The sequence below is a fragment of the Salmo salar genome, chromosome ssa02 (genome assembly GCF_905237065.1).
Source record: "Salmo salar chromosome ssa02, Ssal_v3.1, whole genome shotgun sequence".
Lineage (NCBI taxonomy): Eukaryota > Metazoa > Chordata > Actinopteri > Salmoniformes > Salmonidae > Salmo > Salmo salar.
This window is the reverse complement of record NC_059443.1, coordinates 29,704,024-29,720,727: the sequence shown is the minus strand read 5'-3', so window position 1 is coordinate 29,720,727 and position 16,704 is coordinate 29,704,024. Positions and strand designations below refer to the sequence as shown.

Genomic DNA, 16,704 nt, shown 5'->3' with positions numbered 1-16,704 from the left:
ATACTTTAGTCTGAGACTGTCATCATTGAAATTGTTTGTGGTGACGAGGGGCGTTGTACAAAACAAAGTCATCAGCGATTGGATCATCTTTAACCAGTTACATTTTACATTTTAGTCATTTAGCAGACGCTCTTATCCAGAGTGACTTACAGGAGCAATTGGGGTTAAGTGCCTTGCTCAAGGGCACGTCAACATATTTCGGTTACTGGCCCAACGGTCTTATCCGCTAGTCTACCCGCTGCCCTGTCAGAGTATGAAAGCCAATGACAAATTTTCAAGCCACCGCTTTACCCATGTTTGTTCTGGCTTTGGCCCAACCCATTGGTTCTGGACCAATCAGACGGCCCCGAATGTGTTCGCATTCGCATAACCTAACTTAGCAGGCGTAAAATTAACACCTGAAACTAGATCCCTTACATACTGGTCTTGACGAGAAGAAGAAAAAAAAAAAACTGTCGGGGAGGTTATTTTCTGCACTGTTCAACCAATCCAGTAAATGTGGAGGAGGAGTTAAGATGATGTTGCCTTGTTAACGTCACAGCCTCTCTTTCCGTTTCCCCTGAAAACCGGAACTTCCTGTTTTTGGGGTCTCGACAGAGGCTAGGTGACGGGTCGGGGACTCAGATCCAGACTCATTGCGGAGAAGAAACTAATGCCAGTGGGTATGGCGTAGCGTTTGGCCGGAGCAAGGAATATGGGCAGTCAAGCAGTTTCAAAGGCACACCCAGCCTATACACATTTTTGCTGTGTCATATCAGGTGTAACACAAGACAATGTCAACAGTTTAGCTAGGCCCCAGCTGTTAAGGCATAAGTCCATTGATGACTACAGTGATGATGATGATGATGATGTGGCTTGGAGCCATCATGCAGTCATACCATTGGTTAAGGGTCTTTGTCTACAAAAATAAATTCAAAAAGGTTGATAAGGGGCCACATCCACCACCACCCACTGTACAGTACAGTGGATTCGGAAGGTATACAGACCCCTTGACTTTTTCCACATTTTGTTACGTTACAGCCTTATTTTAAAATGTATTAAATTGTTTTTCCCCCCTTATCACTTCACACACAGTACCCCATAATGACAAAGCAAAGATTTTAGAAGTTTTTGCAAATGTATACAAAAAAAACGGAGTCTTCTTGGATATGACGCTACAAGCTTGGCACACTTGTATTTGGGGAGTTTCTCCCATTCTTCTCTGCAGATCCTCTCAAGCTCTGTCAGGTTGGATGGAGAGCTGCTCCCGAGTGGCGCAGCGGTCTAAGGCATTGCATCTCAGTGCAAGAGGAGTCACTACAGTCCCTGGTTCGAATCAAGGCTGTATCACATCCGGCTGTGATTGGGAGTCCCATAGGGCGGTGCACAATTGGCCCAGGTTTGACCGGGGTAGGCTGTCATTGTAAATAAGAATTTGTTCTTAATTAACTGACTTGCCTAGTTAAATAAAGGTTCAATATAATATTAATAAAAGAGTGTCGCTGCACAGCTATTTTCAGTTCTCTCCAGAGATGTTTGATTAGGTTCAAGTCCGGGCTCTGGCTGGGCCACTCAAGGACATTCAGAGACTTGTCCCGACGCCACTCCTACGTTGTCTTGCCTGTGTGCTTAGGTCATTGTCGTGTTGGAAGGTGGACCTTCGCCCCAGTCTGAGGTCCTGAGTGCTCTGGAGCAGGTTTTCATCAAGGATCTCTCTGTACTTTATTCCGTTCATCTTTCTCTCGATCCTGACTAGTCTCCCAGTCCCTGCCACTGAAAAACATCCCCACAGTATGATGCGGCCACCATCATGCTTCACTGTAAGGGATGGTGCCAGGTTTCTTCCAGATGTGATGCTTGGCATTCAGGCCAAAGAGTTCAATCTTGGTTTCATCAGACCAGAGAATCTTGTTTCTCCTGGTCTGAGAGTCTTTAGGTGCCTTTTGGCAAACTCCAAGTGGGCTGTCATGTGCCTTTTACTGAGGAGTGGATTCCGTCTGGCCACTCTACCATAAAGGCCTGATTGAAGTGCTGCAGAGATGGTTGTCCTTCTGGAAGGTTCTCCCATCTTCACAGAGGAACTCTGGAGCTCTGTCAGAGTGACCATTGGGTTGTTGGTCACCTCTCTGACCAAGGCCCTTCTCCCCTGATTGCTCAGTTTGGCCGGGCGGGCAGCTCTAGAAAGAGCCTTGGTGGTTCCAAACTTCTTCCATTTAAGAATGATGGAGGCCACTGTGTTCTTGGGGGGCCTTCAATGCTACATAAAATGGTTTGATACCCTTCCCCAGATCTGTGCCTCGACACAATCCTGTCTCTGAGCTCTAGGGACAATTCCTTCGACCTCAGGCCTGGTTTTTGCTCTGACATGTACTGTCAACTGCGGGACCTTATATAGTTAGGGGTGTGCCTTTCCAAATCATGTCCAATCAATTGAATTTACCACAGGTGGACTCCAATCAAATTGTAGAAACATCTCAAGGATGATCCTGAGCTCAATTTGGAGTCTCATAGCAAATGGTCTGAATACTTATGTAAATAAGGTATTTTTGTTTTTCATTTGTAATACATTTGCAAAAATTTCTAAAAACCTGTTTGCGCTTTTTCATTATGGGGTATTATGTGTAGATTGATGAGGACATGTATTTATTTAATCCATTTTAGAATAAGGCTGTAAAGTAACGAAATGTGGAAAAAGTGAAGGGGTCTGAATACTTTCCCGAATGCACTGTATGTCACTCTGGGCAGCAACAAATTGTGCCATGGAAATATGCTCTTGTTTTTTATCTCAGTAGGCTATTTCATGGAGTGTGGATGATGAACATGAACATGTGATGTGCGAAGGATAAAACAACAACAGCTGAGCCAGCTGACTAAATGCAATAGCCAACAATTGGAAAGCATGACATATGAATCTATCAGTCGGTGTCCAGCTGCCTTGTTGACCTAATTTCTACATAAATTAAACATTATTACATATTTTCTCATTCTAGGAACAGGTAATATTACCAATGTGTTGGCGAAATGAAAAAAATAGACCGAATAAATCATGAACGCATTGCAAACATCATCATTACATAATTATTGTACCTACCATCACAGCCTTCATATTGTAATTTGACAGCTCCGTCCTTCTGAATCCTCACATCCTGTGGTCCCTCAATCCTCTTCGCAGTATCCACCACTGATGCACCGGCAGCTGGGCCAGAATTCCTCCTATGTCCCTGAGACAGGTTTATGCAGCATTGGTAACACACTGCCCAAGCCTGCTCTTCATTTATCGGTTGGCTGTAGAGCATTAAAATCTCCTCTAAAGACAGTTCACTTCCCCCTCTTTCCTCCATTCCGTCCATTTTTGCCATCCCGGGATACGGCGTCGCATCTTGCTGGACCGCAGTAGGGCCGATCAGCTCTCCGCTCTCATCCGCATCTCGCCGCTTGGCCATCCTTTCATTCTATCGACCGAGAAGGGCCGGTAATGACACGAATAAACCGGGAGCCGCAGATAAACAAACGATCCGGGCAGCCTGAAGACATCGGAAGAGATGCGGTTCCCTCTCCCTCGCAACAGCAGCACCACCACGGACAATGATTATTATTTCCCCCGCCTTGCAGTGTTTTCGTATGGATACCAGTCATATGATGGATTGTTTGCATGGTCTGAACGCCTGTCAGGTTTGGTCGACTTCAGAGGAACGCATACATAGGTGACATGCGCAGCTAGAGGATTTTATTTCCCACTGTCCCTGTTATTTTGTGCCATCTGCTGTCCAATTTGATAGACTACAGCGTATGTGAATACATCTCGGCAATGTGTAGGCTACTCTGGCAATGTTGTTATGCCCTCAAACAAATACTATTTCTCAATGATGGATTTGGGAGCACATTTCTATTCATATTTCATTCCTCATAATAATGTTTGAAGGCAGGGATTTCTTAAGGGCTATGTACATTCCTACTTCTCTATGAAGGAACTTCCTCCAACTACCCTGCCCGTAGTTCTGCAGAGGACAAGCATGACTCACTCTCTTTCTCTCACACACATACAACTGTAAACGTGGAAGAGCCGGGCCATTCATTGTAATATGTTGTCAATATGTAATGTTTACAACCTTACCTGCCGATATAGCCTACCAACACAGACAAACCCTAACCCCAATCACAGACAAAATACAGACCATTTTCTTCATATTGACTGTTTTATCTATTCATAGCATACATAATGCTTACACATACATATCTCTTTTAACATCAAATATACACAACACGAGATAACGCACAAATATAGCATCTTTGTAACACTATTTGTTGCCAAGGTGAACCAATACCTCATGAACACGTACCAGATATGCTTGGATGTGCAGGTAAAAGAACAAATTGGTCACATATACAAGTATCTATGAATAGTACCACTCAAAGATGTAGCTATCAATATGCACAACACAGATGTGGAATGATTGAAAATGCAAAAACTACCATAAATAGATATTTAGAGATCTTACTCGTTTCAGCAGATAAAGGTCCAATGCAGCCGGTTTATTGCAACGACAAATCATTTCTGGGTAACAATTAAATACTGTGATTTCTTTCAATTACAATGTTCAAAAAGTTACAAAAAAATTGCGTTTAAGCAAGAGCAATTTCTCAAGCAAGAATATGACTAGGACTGTTTTGGATTGGGGATGGAAAAACTGAAAACTAGCTGTTATTGGCAGAGCGGTTTGGAACACTTTCATATTGGTTTATTCATTCATTTGTCACCAGTCAGGGCAAAACTCCATCCCACGAAGATAGGCTAAACTGGCCTTATTCCACAATATCGTTCCAACCTCAGTGTGGAAATATATATAAAACACAGGAAAATCACAGTTTTGACTGCACTGGGCCTTTAAATACAGTGTACTTTGATTATGCTGTTTTCCAAAAAATCTGTAAACAAAACCAACAAAATAAACATCAAGCCATTGTTTGTCCTCAGTTTGTACAGATGGAGGGGTCACTTTAAGTCCTTTAAACCACAAGGAATGAGCATGCACATCTGAGGAGAGCAAGGATAAACAGTATCACCCAGACATGAGGAGAGGAGGATTAGAGGAGAGGAGATAGCAGAGCAGAGAACGGAGAAAATAGCAAGACTGGGAGAAAGACTTACGGGAAAACAAGTTAGTCGGTACTCAGCATAAAGACAAGACAGAACAGAAGGGTCAGGTACAGTGAAAATCTATTTAAAGTCCAGCAGGTTGCAGTCTATCTTGTAGTAAACATAAGGGTAGTACTCCTGCTGGCTCAGGTTCAGACCAGGGATATCCATGGCAGACTACAAGGGAATAAAGAAACATAGAGACCATTAGCTTACATGGTAAATAACATTAACACCACAGGGATAATGTGGTTGTCTAACAGGTCTGCTGAACCAGACCATATCAAATCTCATTTAGCTAATGTACCAGAATTATTAATACACAACATGTGTTTGGCATCGCAATGCCCCATTACTACAAAGACAGAACAAATTTCATCTGGACACAACGGTTATATATATATATATATCACATCTAATTACTCACATCGATGACAGCAGCAGCGCTGCTGTCCAGGTGTTTGTAAAGGTCATTGAGAACCTCCCTCAGTTTCTTCATGTTCTTCTTGTTGGGCTGGAGCAGCATGGCCTGGAAGTTCACAGGCAGCCCATATCTGTGGGAGCATGGTCAGAGCAGTTCAATCACTAACAGCAGGCACAGCACAGTCAGTTAGATATTTTATTTGTATTCAGGTTGACTTCTTGTCACTACAAGCATCTTGTCACTCACTACAAACATCTAACAATTGGACGACTGTTAGTACAGTGTGATCGTCATACCTTAAGACAGACTCCACAAAGACCCTCAGAGCCTTGATGTGAATCCATGCGATGAAGGCCTCACTGAAGTTCACTTTCAGCCATCGCACCAGTGGCCCCTGACAGAGGGAAAATAACGCTTAGGGTTAGAGGCTCCATCCACCCCACTGTGTAGCTAGTACTGTCCAATAGTTTCTCCCACCCACCCCATCCCAGAATGGTTACAGGGATGTCCGAACACTAAGTGTACTTGCAATGAAACATTTCTTTATAGTGTAACGTTTCGGTCACATATACCTTGGTCAGGCATCATATTCCCAGTCATATGACTTACAAACTGCTTCTTCTTGTCTGTGGAGAGACGTGTCATCTCCTCTTTGTCCGCATTCATCTCCTGCTCGTTGTACTGGAAGTCCCTGACTGTGTACCTGATAGAAACAGCAAGATAATTACATACGGAGAAGAGTGTGTGTGTGTGTGTGTGTGTGTATGTATGTGTCTTACTTGTTCTCTCTGGCCTTGTGTCTGAAGTCATCAATGGCCTTCCTGAATAGGGTGACGCTGAACAGACCACTGTCATGGTCCTCAAACAGCAGGCTGTAATAATGGGACAAACAGAACACAGTCAGACAGGCATGATGGACTCACAATGAAATCACTTCCTGAGCAGAAAATACTAAAAGAGATATGAAAGATATGGATTGAAGAGACTATGTACTGAAGTAGTTATTTTAACATGCATTCACCATGGGCTCTGAATCTCCTATATACTTACTTTGTGGATCGGGGCACCACCATTTCAGACAACGTTTCATAGGTCTTCTGCCAGTCAGCATAACTCGTCCTAGAAGGATCCGGAATTGTTAGACAGCAAACAGGTGTTATAAAAAAAGTTTCAATATGACACTGTTGTAAACTGGGAAAAAGTTGTACTTACTTTGGTACAACCACCAGCATAGTGATCAGATACTCAGAGTCAATCACAAAGTCCTCCTTCTTGACAATGTCAGCCAGACTCCTGGTCAGCAGGCTCCCCCTACAGACACAACACGGTATTGCATGATATATTAACGATAACGTAAACAATGTTGAAAGAAACAATTGAACACAGCAAATATGCATTGGAAGACTTTTCCTCAACAACACTGGTTCAAATATAATTCTCACTGAAGGCATAGATTAGAAGCAGTGGAAAATATAGTCAGGTCTTAGAGCAAACAAAACTTGACTCACGCGTTCTTCCTCTCCAGATTCTGCAGGTTCCCTTTCAGGTTGTTGTAGGCAGACGCTCTGGCCTTCAGGTCATTGTCAATCTGGCTTACTTGCTGTAGAGAGGAAGAGGTCAAGTACTCAGAATACGACCCACGTAATAACTGTGAGCACAGTGTTTAACAACAAATTTACTCAAGAGGTAGTAAAAATACAGTTGATTGATACCATTGAAATATAATTGACTTGTTGATATTTCTATACCTTCATACGCTATCGAAATCATGACTACATGACAGTTATAAAAAAAGGGTCTCCATCTAGCTAATTATCAAGAGAATCAGATGAGGAGGGTAGGAGAAAGACTTGCCTTGGATATGATATCAGAGATGTTCTTCAGTGACTGCTTGATGGGGTACTTGGCCATGTCCCACTGAAACCGTGTGATGTAGGTCACCAGATCCACTAGAGGGAATCAAGGCATTGTTATTGAGGAAAGGACTTGTTAGAATGACATTTTTACATTATGATGCATGGCTTTATGGGTAATTGCAAGATACTCTAATCAACCATTTCTAAATGTGCTGGTAATTCCTTAGTATTCAGTATTAACAACAGGTTAAAAGGATAATTGCTTAGTCAATCAATGTGCACAGTAGAGGCAGAAGCACACTTCCTGGATTGATTGTTTTTCAGGAGTCCTTTGTATGTGATGATAACTAACTAGCTAATCTCCAATGTCCTCCATTGTTTTCATATGAGAAACTTGTATGTGATGATAATGATAGAAATAGAATGACTAACTTGAATGGGAATGGCTGTTCTAGTGATTATATTTCTGCGATAATAACTGCCTCCATTGTTTTCGTACCAGTATCTTGTATGTGATAACTACCTGTATTGTTTTCATATGAGTAACTTGTATGTGATGATAAGTACCTCCGTTGGCCAGCAGGTTCTCCTGGACTTTGTCTCGGCTGTCCTCCAACACATCAGCCATGTACTGAGACACCTTCTTCACCACACTGTAAACAGCCAGGAGACATTCACACAGTCAGGCTGCAGTCAGCAAGCCCTCACATCAAAAGGGGTTTATAAACCTGGTGGTTCGAGCCCTGAATGCTGATTGGATGACAGACATGGTATATCAGACCGTATACCACGGGTATGACAAAACAGTTATTTTTACTGCTCTAATTACATTGGTAAACAATTTATAATAGCAATAAGGCACCTCGGGGGTTTGTGATATATGGCCAATATACCATGGCTAAGGGCTGTAACCAGGCACTCCGCGTTGCGTCGTGCTTAAGAACAGCCCTTAGCGGTGGTATATTGGCCATATACCACACCTCCTCGGGCCTTATTGCTTAAATATACCATGCTTTCATATAGCACTCTGCTCAAAACATCAAAGTCTAAGCAGACAGTTCATTGGTCAGGGTATGAGTGTTTATCTATCTATATATAATCTACAGCACCAGACTAACAACAGAGCACATTATATAGTATACTGATGAAAGACCTTTTAAATGGAAAATGGACCTGTGTCCTGCTAAGGATAATTGGTTATCAACCATTTCTTGATAACCAATTAATCAGATGGTTAACTGATAATTAACAGTTAATTAACTGATAATTAACTAATAATTCACTGATAATTTACAATCTGTTTCTGTTTTTCACAGAAACAGATAGTAACAATTTTTTTAGCACTGTAGTTGCCTTCCCTGAACCAAAATGATGTGGATAATACTTGATATGACTACATTCCAATTGATGTGTGATCAGTGGATGACGGAGAAAAACTCAATTCCATGCAATTACAGTATGCTGAGTCAATAAGACTCAGGCTTGTTTGTCTAGACAACTGACACCTAAAAACGCTGTCAGATTAAGCAAATCCAAAATCAGTCTGTAAAGGTGTTACTTTGGCTTTCTCATCTTCAAATTTCCTACAGATGAGTTCCAAAACAAGGCTGATATTGCCCTATGAGAGGTAACTGGGTTGCTAATGTTGGCATTTTTGAGAGTCAATGTCTACAGAGGAAGCAGGGCTTGCTCAGTATGTGTGAATTTTTGGACTTCAAGGTTTTCCAAGGATTATAAATAACTTCAAACCAACAGTAGCACACAAGTCATGAGCGATAAATGACTGAGTAAAGAGATGCTGGTGTGTCACCAAACTGTAAATTGCTAACTTTAGTCTGTGGGCCTGCTAGCCTCACGTTGGTGTGAAATTCCTTATTGTAGCAAGGTTAGGGCCACGGAGGGATTAGAGAATTGACTGGACTCCGAAGACATCACATGCACTTTGACAAAAATAATATGTCTAGCACAACACATTCACAATGGACAAGCTGTATACATAGTAATACATTTGATATTTTGTACAGTAATCCTGAAGTGATACTTAATGTTCAAAGGGGAAATTGCAGTGTAGTAAAAAGCCTACCCTTCAATAAAGGAGTCCAGTTTGGCCAGGTCATCTGACAGCCCAACTAACACATCTAGCGTCCCCACCTGTTAATGCAAAAAGGACAAAAGGCCAAACATGTCAAAGCTTTGATTCAAACAGTATTTCCGCTACCATCATATACCCAGGGTGAGCCCATTTTATAGGTGGGGTGAGTGCATTGGTTTCATTGGCTTGATGCCAGAGGCCTAAATGTTGCTTTGAGGGCCTTTGATCAAACTTGGGCCAACTCAAACTAGGGCAAAGACTGGATGAGAGTCCTGAGGTTAGGGGGTCTGGTTGTGCTGCCTGCCTGGGTTTTGTTTTCTCAGTGACATCTGAGAGTCAGTCACCCAGCAGTGACATTCAGGGGCCCGTGTGCTTTGGATGGCGGCGCTTTTGTCGGGACCCCTTCATGTGTTGCAAAATGTTCCGTCGCCTGCCGTGTACCCCAAGTGGCAAAGGGGTCAGTAGGGTCACAGAGGATAACCATCAACCATCCTCTAGGGACTCTGGATACTTTTCCTGAAATATAATGGCCATTAAATCATTATGGATGGATGACACTTCTGGAGTAATGAAAGGAGAAAGCTTTGACCCATAGCATTATTAACAGATCACTTCTTGGGAGAAGTGAGCGGACAATACTTATTTCTCTATCATTGCTTTTGAAGTAATATGGGGAATATGATTTCATTTGCGAGTACACTATGGCAATGTTTCATGGAAGCCTTGTTCAACACCATAGTGTCCTCAAAGCTCATCACTAAGCTAAGGACCCTGAGACTAAACACCGCCCTCTGCAACTGGATCCTGGACTTCCTGACGGGCTGCCCCCAGGTGGCAAGGGTAGGTAACAACACATCCGCCACACTGATCCTCAACACGGGGGCCCCACAGGGGTGCGTTCTCAGTCCCCTCCTGTACTCCCTGTTCCTTCATGACTGCACAGCCAGGCATGACTCCAACACCATCATTAAGTTTGCTGATGACACAAAAGTGGTAGGCCTGATCACCGACAACGATGAGACAGCCTATAGGGAGGAGGTCAGAGACCTGACCATTTGGTGCCTGAACAACAACCTCTCCCTCAACGTGATCAAGACAAAGGAGATGATTGTGGACTACAGGAAAAGGAAGACCGAGCACGCCCCCATTCTCATCGACGGGGCTGTGGTGGAGCAGGTTGAGAGCCTCTAGTTCCTTGGCGTCCACATCACCAACGAACTAACATGGTCCAAGCACACCAAGACAGTCGTGAAGAGGGCACGACAAAACCTATTCCCCCTCAGGAGACTGAAAAGATTGGGCATGGGTCCTCAGATCCTCAAAAGGTTCTACAGCTGCACCATCGAGAGCATCCTGACTGGTTCCATCACTGCCTGGTATGGCAACTGCTTGGCCTCCGACCGCAAGGCACTACAGAGGGTAGTGCGAACGGCCCAGTATATCACCGGGGCCAACCATCCTGCCATCCAGGACCTCTATACCAGGCGGTGTCAGAGGAAGACCCTAAAAATTGTCAAAGACTCCAGCCACACTAGTTATAGACTGTTCTCTCTGCTACCGCACGGCAAGCGCTACCGGCGCGCCAAGTCTAGGTCCAAGAGACTTCTAAACAGCTTCTATCCCTAAGCCATAACACTCCTGAACAGCTAATCAAATGGCCACTCATACTATTTGCATTGCCCCCCCATGTTGCTGCTACTCTGTTATTATTTATGTTATTATTTATGTATAGTCACTTTAATAACTCTATCTACATATTACCTCAATTACCTCGACACTGGTGCCCCCGCACATTGACTCTGTACCGGTACCCCTTGTATATAGCCCCACTATTGTTATTTACTGCCGCTCTTTAATTATTTGTTATTCTTATCTCTTACTTAAAAAAAAAAAGTATTTTCTTAAAACTGCATTGTTGGTTAAGGGCTTGTAAGTAAGCGTTTCACTGTTGTATTCGGCATGTGACAAATACAATTTGATATGCCACACCTGTCAGGTGGATGGATTATCTTGGCCAGGTCGCAGTTGTAAATGAGTACTTGTTTTCAATTAGCCTACCTGGTTAAATAAAGGTGAAATTAAAAAAAAAAAAAATCTTGGAAAAGGAGAAATTCTCACTAACAGGGATGAGATAAATAAGCTTTTTTTGCATATGGAACATTTCTGGGAACTTTTATTTCAGCTCATGAAACATGGGACCAAGACTTTACATTTTGCATTTATATTTTTGTTCAGTATAAGTTAGTTGGGCGATATGGCCATTTTCATTCAATAGTTCTCATTTTTGATGGTATGTCAGTTTTTGAGTAGTGCATGACCGTAGGATGGCAACAAGTGAATTCTAAGTGTTATTATTGGGCTTTCTCCATTCTGATTATTTTATACTCAACCAAACTCGGAGAAAACTAGTAACTTGTTATTTATTTAGCACTGTCAACATATTGTTATAGATGGTATTGTAAAAATCCATACCGGTATGTGGCTCTGTACCGGTATTCACGATATATTGCCCAGCCCTACAAGTTAGTATGGTAATGTAGTAGCTACTATCTATGGCTACTACTGCAGGCTAACCTTGAGGTCTGGGATGTTGAACTTGTTGTTGGTGGACAGGTTGTTGTTGCGGGTGGTGGCCACCATCATCTGGTCCCATGTCTGCTGGCAGGTCTTTTCTCCAGGAGCTGAGATCAACCAGAACTCTGTCATCGTTACAGCTATACACTGATGACTACAGGCTCAAAACGAAATGCACAGAGATGGGTGCTGTAAGACAAAAAAAAATATACTTGTTCAACAGGACTTAATTTGTAGTACAGTATTATCAATCGCAACGTTATTCTCTATTTCATGTTGATACATCAGTAGATAAATGATAGCAAGACAACATTGACTGTTATTTAATCAATCTGTCTTCCCAAACCTGTCGTATCTACGTGCTGCTGATATCTGGTTAGCTAGCATGCAAGATAAAGGATATTTGTCTTCTATTGCTTTACATCAAAAGTTGCTAACGTTAGCTAAACCTCACTAACGTTACTGCAAGTGACATTCTCTGTTGATTGAAACATGACCCATAGCTAGCTAGCTGGTATCACATGATATCGAGGAGATTTACAGTAAAAAACAAAATACATTTTTCCATTTCTTACCTGAGATCTAATGACAAAACTACTCGAACACTAATCAATTACTACCGTACAATTCCTATGGTTTAATCTTCATAATTGCCAATCAAATCCTAATCCTAGAGGTCTTTCCAGCAGCATCACATTCAAGTCAGCTGATCAAATGAGGAACAGAAAGGCCTCTCGTGGGGGAGGGGAAGTTTTGGCGTCACGTCATTTGACAGACGACCTCAGCTGGTTTGGAGGAGGTACTACAGCATGGACATTTCAAAACAGAGTAGAAAGATTTATTTTTTTACACAAATACTTTTAAAAAGTATCAGGGTTGGGGTCAGTTGATCCATTTCAATTTAGGAGTGCTATTTATTTACAATGAGTCATTTTAACCATTGAATTGGAATTGCATGATCCCCTCAAGCATGTACTGTACTTCTTGTGGGGCTACATGCTGGAGAGGGAAGGGAAGAGGGAGAGAGGGAAGGGGAGAGAGGGAGAGAGGGAGAGAGGGAGAGGGAAGGGGGGAGAGGGAAGGTTAGAGAGGGAGAGGGAAGGGGAGAGAGGGAGAGGTAAGGGGAGAGAGGGAGAGGGAAGGGGAGAGAGGACACAGACAATCTCAAATGTCCAGTCAGCTGTAATTTGGGGTGTAGACAATTTGGACAGGAGTCCAGCCGTTTCCTGACTTTGGGTGTCTCCCTGCTCAGAATTCAAGGAAAACCCTACAAAGGGACATGTTTATAGTTCAGTAGGTCTGGGGTGCATTGTTTGGGATACAATGCCTGGTCTGGCTGGAGCCAGCCGACCAGCCAACCCCTCAGATCAAACGACAGGCCAGGGACCAGGGTGGGCTGCCCACTGTTGGACACAGGCCAGTCTACAGAGACATGTCTGGGCACGTGCACTGTAATCACTGTCTCATTTGGGCTGCAGACACACAGACTGGGTCTGGGTCATTGAGTGGGGATGATGATGTGAGGAGAGGTATTAAGTGTTTCCTCAACAAAAACTGCCTCTAATACAAGTTAGTCATACAGTGTGAGATTTCTGAAAAACCTATGGATGAAGGTCATTGCTGTAACTTTGTGTATTTCAAAGATGGATGTCAACATTCTCTATCATTCCCATCTCAGTTACATGGTTTAATATATCCAAAGCATTACACAGAAATAGAGCACCAAGTTTGTTGTTGAGTCCTACCAACAGCAACGTGTCACATGCTCCCTCCAGTTGGAATGCCTTGTATACTGTGCTTAACTTTACATATCACATGTTTGAACTTTTACACGTTAGTTTGAGTGACCATGACACTGACAATACATCTTACTACAAAAACATGACATGATTAAACTGTAAATTACAAAATAATATACAACTACACATTCCTTCTACTGTGTACAAACTTTCAAGATCCATATAGTGTCCTCAGTTTCGTTCACTGTATTCAGGTTAGTTCTATTTCCCCAGCTAGTTAATCTGAGCCTTCTGAGGGACATTACAGTAAATCTAATCTAGTATGTCTGAATTATTATGGACTGCCTAGGGCAGAAAGGGGGTGGAAGGTTTTAAAGAGGGAAATTGTGTGAGATAAGCATTATTTTGTTTTATTGTTTCAGTGGCAGATTGGATCTATTTGTCAACCTCTCTGATACTAGTGTTACAAGGCCAACATGTCCAAGGCTCGAGTCCAGAATCAGACTCAGTGACTTCAGGAAAATGTTAGAGACTTGAGAAGAGAGGGATACCGGAGTGCTTTTACAGTTTCCTTTTGAATGTGTTTATTCAGAGTTCAGAGTAACCTGTAAAACACGTTTTATATATAGAATGAAATAGAATAGAATTTTGGTATTTTATAGTAAATTAGCGGAATGCAGTAGCTTTTATTTACTGTGGTCAAATTCTCTGACTGGATTTACACAGTTTGTATTTGACCCTGCTCAAAATTCAGCTTAGAGAAAAGGTCTGTGTAGAGGTAGTTTTACTTATCAACATTCTTTGGCAAATGCATAAGGCTGAAACACCATGGTGTAACTCACAGCATTAGAAACAAGTACTAGATCAAGACCCATTGTATAATGCAGAGACTGATGATTGACTGTATTCATTTGGATTTAGCCATTTCAACCTCCCCATGTCTCTTCTACACAACAAAGAGTGGAGTGATTCACTTGACCTACCAAAGGACATGCGCTTAGACAACCACTGTAATGCCAGTTATTCAATGAAGAATTGAGTTTTCCACTAGGTTCACTAGTCTTGTGACATTGTGCTTTGTTGCAGTGTAACATAACACTATCTAAGAACTGTGAGGAATTCCTTAATTTGTACTAAAATGTAACTATTATATTTTTGTTGGAGGTGTAGTGATTTGTAAAGGCAAATAGGATTGATACTAATTACACAAATAGGTTTCCCTATTATAGGAACAATAACAATAACATATGTTGTTTATTGATTATTTTAAGTTCCACTATGATTTATTATCACAATCCATAGAGTCCTCTGATAAACGAACATGGAGCTTTCATTGTGTGTACAATATGTGGTGTTTGCTCATGCAACAGTAATTGTGTTCATATCATCTGGCTGTTGATCATACTAAATAACTCTGTGTATATAATCTAGGCTTCAGTGGGGTGATATTTTGATGTAATCTGGCCCTGTTTGCAAATGAGAATTCCAGTTGCACAATGCACGCCACTGGAGTGTTTTCACTCACTGTCGGCGGTACACACTTCGACAGCAAGTGTGCTCAGTGTCCCGGGCTATTATGATCACAACAATGAAATTAAACATTATGTTTTTCTGGAAGCCACTTTAGATGCTATGTGTGATTATGATTAGACTCAATGCATACCCTCATCTACAGTCTTGGAGAACAGACACAAAGCTCGGAACAGATTCTTTTGTGTTGTGGTCCATAGGATAAACTTTCACTTTCAAGTCTTGACAATTGGCCAAGAAACTTGTGTTTGAGCAAAACAAACAGAACCATTGTGTTTTTTTCCCTTACCAATACCCATAGCTCATCTGACATTATGAGTTCACACTCCTCTAACCACCATCTATCTAAGATAAACAGGCCACATGTGTGGTTTTGGACTTTGCACATAAGCTATGTACCGGTGGCTATTCATAGGAGCTAAGTGCATGTCCTAAGCTTACTCTATCATTATATAATAAGGAATTGAAATCATATTTGGTCCTTTGCAGGCTAAATACAAAGTGATCAGGGCCAATTGAGAATCATATGGGACCAATAATATTAGTATCATAATTGTTCTTAGCTATAAAAAAAAAAAATGGTGTATATTATTACAGTTTGAATTGTAATGCATAAACAGGCACAGTTATCCATATATTTCATTTCAACGTTCATTGTCTACCGTGGACATCTACTGTGGTTGCTGAAAATGGACATTGACCACAAAACAAGACAGCTGATATGGATTCCTGTAAGTATGTATGAAAATAAGAAAGGGTACAATAACAGTAGCCTGTTTTTATATATTCTAAATATAATATAAAAAAACAGTTCCCAGAATATACAATTTCATGAAGTGCAATTTTCATTCTCACATGCATTTAGCCTATCAACTGATAAACACCACTTGTGAAACCCGGTATGGGTGGTATGCTGGTGGTGTGTCTGAGCCTTAGGAGCCATGACTAACTTCTAAGGGTGATCATAGCCCATACCACAATGTAAACACATACAATCTCTGTATGCAGAGAGCAGCATAGGTTTGTGGCTGCAGGAGACAAGTTTTAGGATAGTCTGGCTGGCTGTTCAGACAGATCCCTGATGACTACATTAACTAATTACTCTATTAATCCATTGTCTGTAAAAAAATAATAATACATCACAACAAAATGTAATATTACCTACATAACCAAGTTATCATTGATACAACAGTCAACGGGGGAATAAAAAAAAAACGGTCAAATGAATACATTTGCAGGTACCCAGTCCCCCTGTCTGAAATTAAATTAATGTAGTTTTTCCAATTTGGAATAGACCTCCTTCTCCACCAATAGTCAAGAAGGGTGACGTGTAAATTCGTCTGTGGGAAATATACTCCTTTGCGTCTTCAGAG

General features: G+C 41.7%; 2 protein-coding genes across 4 annotated transcripts in view; both read right to left on the bottom strand.

Annotated features, from left to right (window-relative positions):
• Positions 1-3,636, bottom strand: part of LOC106579115 (protein spire homolog 1) — a 61,273-nt gene extending 57,637 nt beyond the window's left edge. For 2 of the 3 annotated variants that reach the window (XM_045701890.1, XM_045701887.1), the window contains exon 1: positions 3,071-3,636. In XM_045701890.1, the coding sequence (XP_045557846.1) occupies positions 3,071-3,422 (352 nt within the window). In that variant the 5' untranslated portion in view covers positions 3,423-3,636. The remainder of the gene's footprint in view (positions 1-3,070) is intronic. The other variant, XM_045701891.1, reaches the window with a different exon arrangement.
• Positions 3,637-4,156: 520 nt separating this feature from the next.
• LOC106579140 (V-type proton ATPase subunit C 1-A) lies at positions 4,157-12,798 on the bottom strand. Its single transcript, XM_014158739.2, has 13 exons — positions 12,638-12,798; positions 12,063-12,251; positions 9,480-9,547; positions 7,964-8,049; positions 7,395-7,489; positions 7,049-7,140; positions 6,753-6,851; positions 6,591-6,659; positions 6,320-6,412; positions 6,150-6,243; positions 5,837-5,934; positions 5,544-5,670; positions 4,157-5,293 (listed from the first exon to the last, which is right to left on the bottom strand). Exons 2-13 carry the CDS (start codon positions 12,192-12,194, stop codon positions 5,198-5,200), a joined length of 1,149 nt encoding a protein of 382 aa, XP_014014214.1. The 5' UTR covers positions 12,195-12,251; positions 12,638-12,798; the 3' UTR covers positions 4,157-5,197.
• Between the last annotated feature and the right edge of the window lie 3,906 nt (positions 12,799-16,704).

Excerpts from the sequence above, each read along its gene's own strand:
- LOC106579140 (XM_014158739.2), bottom strand. The coding sequence starts at position 12,194 with ATGACAGAGTTCTGGTTGATCTCAGCTCCTGGAGAAAAGACCTGCCAG. Across the intron at positions 7,490-7,963 it reads GAACCTGCTGGCCAACGGAG|TGGATCTGGTGACCTACATC; the intron begins GTACTTATCATC and ends GATTCCCTCTAG. Across the intron at positions 7,141-7,394 it reads TCTCTGATATCATATCCAAG|CAAGTAAGCCAGATTGACAA; the intron begins GCAAGTCTTTCT and ends TCCTCTCTACAG.